At 43.4% G+C, this 5,882-nt stretch overlaps 1 protein-coding gene across 2 annotated transcripts in view; it reads left to right on the top strand.

Moving 5' to 3' along the window:
- The window catches only part of LOC8054608 (ubiquitin), a 5,960-nt gene continuing 2,419 nt past the window's right edge, over positions 2,342–5,882 (top strand). Inside the window, exons 1-2 of one of the 2 annotated variants that reach the window (XM_002460054.2) lie at positions 2,342–2,518; positions 2,622–3,196. In XM_002460054.2, the coding sequence (XP_002460099.1) occupies positions 2,416–2,518; positions 2,622–2,938 (420 nt within the window). In that variant the 5' untranslated portion in view covers positions 2,342–2,415 and the 3' untranslated portion in view covers positions 2,939–3,196. Of the gene's footprint in view, positions 2,519–2,621; positions 3,197–5,882 lie in introns of those variants that run through there. The other variant, XM_021453758.1, reaches the window with a different exon arrangement.

Consider the following 5,882-nt stretch of genomic DNA (forward strand, 5'->3'; position numbering starts at 1 on the left):
GGACTGGTCTCTTTAGTTTGTTTAGGTAGGACTATATGCGCTGGGGTGAGTTTGAGAAGTCTGTTTTGGACTGATTTGAGTTTGAGATTAGGACTGTATGGAGAAGGAGTCTGTTTAGGACTGGTCTCTGTAGTTTGTTTAGGTAGGACTATAGGCGCTAGGGTGAGTTTGAGATTGAGTTATGTACATGTAAGATCATGTAAGATCACGTTATTATTGATGGCTCACATAGCATGATGTCTAGATCGGACGGCTAGGTAGGACTATATGCGCTGGGGTGAGTTTGAGATTGAGTTATATACATGTAAGATCACGTTATTATTGATGGCTCACATAGCATGATGTCCAGATCGGACGGCTATTACGATAGAAGAATAAGATGTAAGATGATGTATTATTGATGGCTCACATAGCACAAAGTCCAAATCGGACGGCTATTACGCTAGGAGAGAAAACTCGCTCTTTTATAGTGTGATAAAAAAATGCTAGTTAAGTTTAAGAGAGGTGGAGTCTTCGTAATAGGCGGTGGAGTTGTAATACAAAAAGGAAATCAGATCCGTTCAGGTTAGTGAGAAAGTATGGAAGCGATCGTGACTCTCGATCCTTGTCCTGGGCAAGACGTGGCCTCGCTCGTACCGACCGGCATGCGGCGGCGGGTTCCAACGGACCAGTCGATCGACGTGGCATGCATATGCAACGGAAAAAAAATTGGGTGCACCCTGGGTACACCGTGCGGCTCGTGCTCCCCACAGCTAGATAGAGGCCACCTACACAGCCCCTGCATCGTACGGCAGCGCGAAAGGACGCTCCGACGCAAGCCAATTAGGCACACGGCTCAGCTCGTCAATCCCCGTCGGCTCAGCTCGTTCGTTCCCATCCCAAATCCTCTGCCAACGCCGCCGTCGCCCGTACCCGCGGTCTGCGCTGCCTACGACCTCGCCATCCGATGTCGCCCGTACATGGTTGTGGTCCTTCGTTTCCGCAGCACGCTCGCCATTCGCCTAAGACCTGGCCGGCGCCGTCTACGCTACCGCAACCTGAGCCTCTTTCCCAGGCACCCTCTTGCGCAGATCCGTCGTTGCCGTCGCCATCGCCGTTTCCAGCGCTCTCGTCGTCTGCAAGGCTGATCCCCTGGCCGTCGTCCATGGCGTGATGGAGCCTTCCCAAGCGTTGTGGTCTTTAAGTCAGGTAGATTTCATCAGCATCTGCTTATTCCTGTCTTCAGCTGTATTTGTGTCCATCCTAATAGTTGTACTAACGATTCACTATAAATGAGCATGCAGTTTGGACACTTTGGGACCTTGGAGTGGAGCGACATGGATTTGCAAGAAACGAGATCATGTAGGTGCTGCAGCGTGATACATTGGACAAGTGGTTCAAGAATGAAGTATGGATTTCTTGAAGAACTGAAAGTCTGAAAGTGTACATGAATGTATATGTTTGGATAGGACACACCGATCGATTGTCAATAAGTGTATCAGTATAGAGTTCACTGATACTTGTAAAATGTAAAATACGATTTTTATCTGAAATATATTTGGATGTTTTGAAATCAGCAGTGGAATAAATGTCTTCAGAATCTCATAGTTTCTCTGAAATGCATTGTTCTAAACAGGCTCTATTCAGAGCAAAGTCTGTAAGGTTCCTACAGGCTCTATTAACAACAAAGTCTGTAAGTTCCTACTCTGAGCTAAAGAGACTTCCTAACAGCAAAAGAGCAAAGTTACATATATTTTTTTTCTCCATGGTAACTGAGGTGGAGTTCTGTGAAATATGCACGCTATATGTCAGAAAGCAAACAACATGGAAGAATAGGCACAACGATCTAATCAGATAGTAAAAAAACGATCTAATCCGATAACTCACCTGTGTTATATGTTCTTCTTCTTCTTCAAGATGGTCACCACTAACAGCATCAATTCCTAGTGCACGTGAATCCTCCATGACCAAAGCTGATGGCATCAAGTCTTCTTGGCCTCCAACGCCTGCCATTGACGAGCTGAGCCGTGTGCCTAATTGGCTTGCGTCGGAGCGTCCTTTCGCGCTGCCGTACGATGCAGGCGCTGTGTACGTGGCCTCTATCTAGCTGGGGGGAGCACGAGCCGCACGGTGTACCCAGGGCGCACCCAATTTTTTTCCTATGCAACACCCCTGTCAACCCCCGGATGTTCCGGAAACTAACTTGCACAAGTTAGCAGCAATTCAATAATCCCTCCTGCTGGAGGGAAAGAAGGTTTCGTAGCGGGCGCGTCAAGTACTCTCTGCATGCATATGCCCGCCCCAAGCCCCATATATATATATACAACCACACCACACCTCTTCCCACAACACAACCCCCCTCCGTACGCGTCCCGTTTTTCCAAAACCCTAATCATCGTCACGTTAGCATCGAATCGGCAAGAATAAGAACAAGAGATGCAGATCTTCGTGAAGACGCTGACGGGGAAGACGGTGACGCTGGAGGTGGAGAGCAGCGACACCGTCGCCAATGTCAAGGCCAAGATCCAGGACAAGGAAGGTACGACGACGCAATGCAATTTGCTGACTAGTCTCAGGCCCTTTTCTTTATGCATGTACACTAGCTAGTCAGGGTTTAAGCAAAGCAATGAAATTTGGTTCAGGCATCCCGCCGGACCAGCAGCGGCTCATCTTCGCCGGCAAGCAGCTGGAGGACGAGCGCACCCTGGCCGACTACAACATCCAGAAGGAGTCGACGCTGCACCTTGTGCTCCGCCTCCGCGGCGGCGGCGGCAAGGGCGGCAGCTACCCCAAGATCGACCTCAACCTGCTCCAGCTCGCGCTCAAGTACCGCCAGCACAAGATGATCTGCCGCAAGTGCTACGCTCGCAACTCCGTCAGGGCCGAAAACTGCCGCAAGAAGAAGTGCGGCCACACCAGCGACTCTGATGATTTACCTGTGTTAAAAGCGTTAAGTTGAACCAGTTGTCATACAAGCTAGTGTCGTTTTTCTTTGCCAAGAATAATAAGTTGTCACTTGGTCATGGCATTCCAACTCTTGTGTTTCGTTTAGGCTCCTTTGTCAGTTAATTGTTGCCTCCTAGAGGCCAAAAGCAAAAAATCTAAGACAACAAAGAAATTCTGCCAACATGTTAAAAGTTTCTTTGCCAAAGTTGTTTTTTTATTTTTTTATTGTACTTTTTTTGGTGACGCAGACACACTCATCTATATAAATGCATATGTGATATTCTATCCCTACAAGAAAGCATCTTTAAAAGTCTGAGCTGGCATATCTTGAAATTGGCATAATTATCACAGGTGCCTCGATATGGACTGACGTGTCATCTAGAAAGAGCAATGTTGTTAAATTCTGAAATATAATCTAAGAAAATATGAGGCTTATTTTATATTTTATTAAAGCCTGAAGATTGTCATGTTTGATTTTTGTTGGCTTCTATATTGTTGATGGACATTATAAATATTACACATTGCGTTGTTCATCCAGAAGATATCAATAATGTCAACTTCTCCAGCTTTTCAAAAGTAGGCTTTTACCAGCAACCACAAAATTTTCAACCAAATAGCCTTACCGGTTTGTATAGGAATATCCTTGTGACCTGGTAAGAGGACAAACGAATCTAAGATACTGAAAAAAATAAGAGAAGCAGTTTCACTAAAAAGGGAGAGATAGGCATGCATCAGCTAGCACATTAATTTGTGAGCGGACGGAGATAGGGCAAGTACAATGCATAGATGCTTAAAGTGAGGTATGCTGGCCTGTGTTCCCGCTCCTTCTAATCTTCTCGTTCCATTCTAAATTATAAGACATTTTAAATTTTTTTAAACTACATAAATTTTATTATATACTTAGATAGCCATATTTAGATATATAGCAAAAGCAACATATCTTAAAAAGCTAAACTGTCTCATAATTTAGAATGAAGTGATAGAAAAAATAAACTAAAAAAATATGTTGTTCGGCTGATAATTTTAACTTACTTGGTAGCGTGCCCGTACATTGCTATGGGTCAACTAAACTTTTATACTAAAAACATATGGATCGCACGATTAGATAACAATATTGTTAAATTAAATACCGACATTAAAGTGATGTTCAATCAGAAAAGAAGTTTGCAAAATTAACGTAGTCACGGAGAGCGTGACGTCGCAAGCTCACAAACTTGACGAAGGCAGTGGAGACGCCATATGTCGAAGACGAGAAGTGATCAGTGTGGGGCATTGTTTCCTACTGCGATGACATGGCCTTTTTGATCAAGAACTATTCGTGTTGGTCCGTGGGGAGTCTCATTTAGAGGAAAGGGTGAGGGAGGTAGGATCGTAGGGGTTGGCAAACCCATGACCTAAGGTTTTTGTTGCACGATGTGATTGTTCACCCAACCAGTAAACTAAGGTGCAAATGTCTGTGGTATGTGAACTTCCATAACTATCATTTTGTTTGAGCGTACTTGCATACTTGAGTGTTGACGTGAATAGAAGATTGTGTGAATGTAGATCATGCTATTTTGTAGTGTTGCCACATGAAATTCTATTGTTTTTCTTATATAACCCTTTCGCATGACATTTTGCATTCATGGTAAGTTTGTAGCAGATATTGATGAGATCTAAATGTTTAAAAACCGTTTCCATTTATTTCCTGTTACAACTTTACCTAATATATATCACAACATAAACCATCTTGCTAAAGCTTTCTTCTTAGGAAAACTATCTGATGATCTCTCTTTCTTAGAGACTTTTGGATAACTGAATAATGTGAAAACTTTCAATATGTCTGCTCGGTCTTTGCTAAAGGAACCTGGGCAGCCGATCCCAACCCCAGATACCCAACATTACATATAAGGTTTTCTGCTTTTTATGAATTTTGAGTTTAACATGATAGCAACAATAATATGGGATCACACGACTGTGCATGAGGCTTGTCCGAGATTGAGGTTGTCTAAGGCACTAACGATATCGGATCACACGACCTGCACATGGCTTGTCGAAGGATGGCATCACGTAGGGTCGATGTCGTGTTGATGATCAACTCTCCAACGCTTTTGCTCTATGGTAAGTGCTGACGAGGTGTCCTTTTGTTTTTTTCATGTCTGCTACCTTAGATGTTCTTGATTTCTCACCGTTGATGCCAACAAAATCTCGTATTAACGCTACGGTAAAAACAAAAGAGCAACATGTTAATTAAAATAAAACCCATACTCAAAGTCAAAGAGATAAATTATGGATGCTTGAATTTTGTCATCCATTGTCTACCAGCATGCCTATAAAATAGTCTAAATAAATAATTAAACATAGATAGAAAAATGAAAGGATCATTGCAAGTCATCAATCATGCAAAGCTACTAAAAAAATGAGAAATTATTTGACAACATAGTTACTCCCTCGATGATGAAAACATTCAGAGGATCACTTCCACATCAAGGGATTAGAGAAAAAATATTCACATAAGACCAACCACTCAACTGAGAAATTATATGATAAGAAATTGAGAAATTATGTGATAAGATAGAGTTCAGGTGGATGCATACCTAGTGAATAAAAGAAATCGCTTGTGAAGTGGCCTTCTTTTTTTTTCTTATACATGTGGCCCCATTTTGAATTTGCAACGAACTACCACATACTGTGTATGGTAATTTAGCCACTTCCATCAGGTTTATATTCAAGGGATTTGAAAGGCTCTCGCTTGTATTGTATTTTTCATAGGAAATAAATGTCAGCTTTGTAATGCATGTCCTATTGATATGGGCCGGGAACCCATTTGCCAACGAGCAACCGGACCGTGCCCTGTCCGAACGCAAGAGGCCAGTCCACTGCTTTGCGCCGGCCACGCCCCTAGCTATAAAGCCGCACCACGTCCGCGGCGCCACACAGGCAACTCCGCCATCCCCACCCAATCGCCCGCCCTATTT

The sequence above is a fragment of the Sorghum bicolor genome, chromosome 2 (genome assembly GCF_000003195.3).
Source record: "Sorghum bicolor cultivar BTx623 chromosome 2, Sorghum_bicolor_NCBIv3, whole genome shotgun sequence".
Lineage (NCBI taxonomy): Eukaryota > Viridiplantae > Streptophyta > Magnoliopsida > Poales > Poaceae > Sorghum > Sorghum bicolor.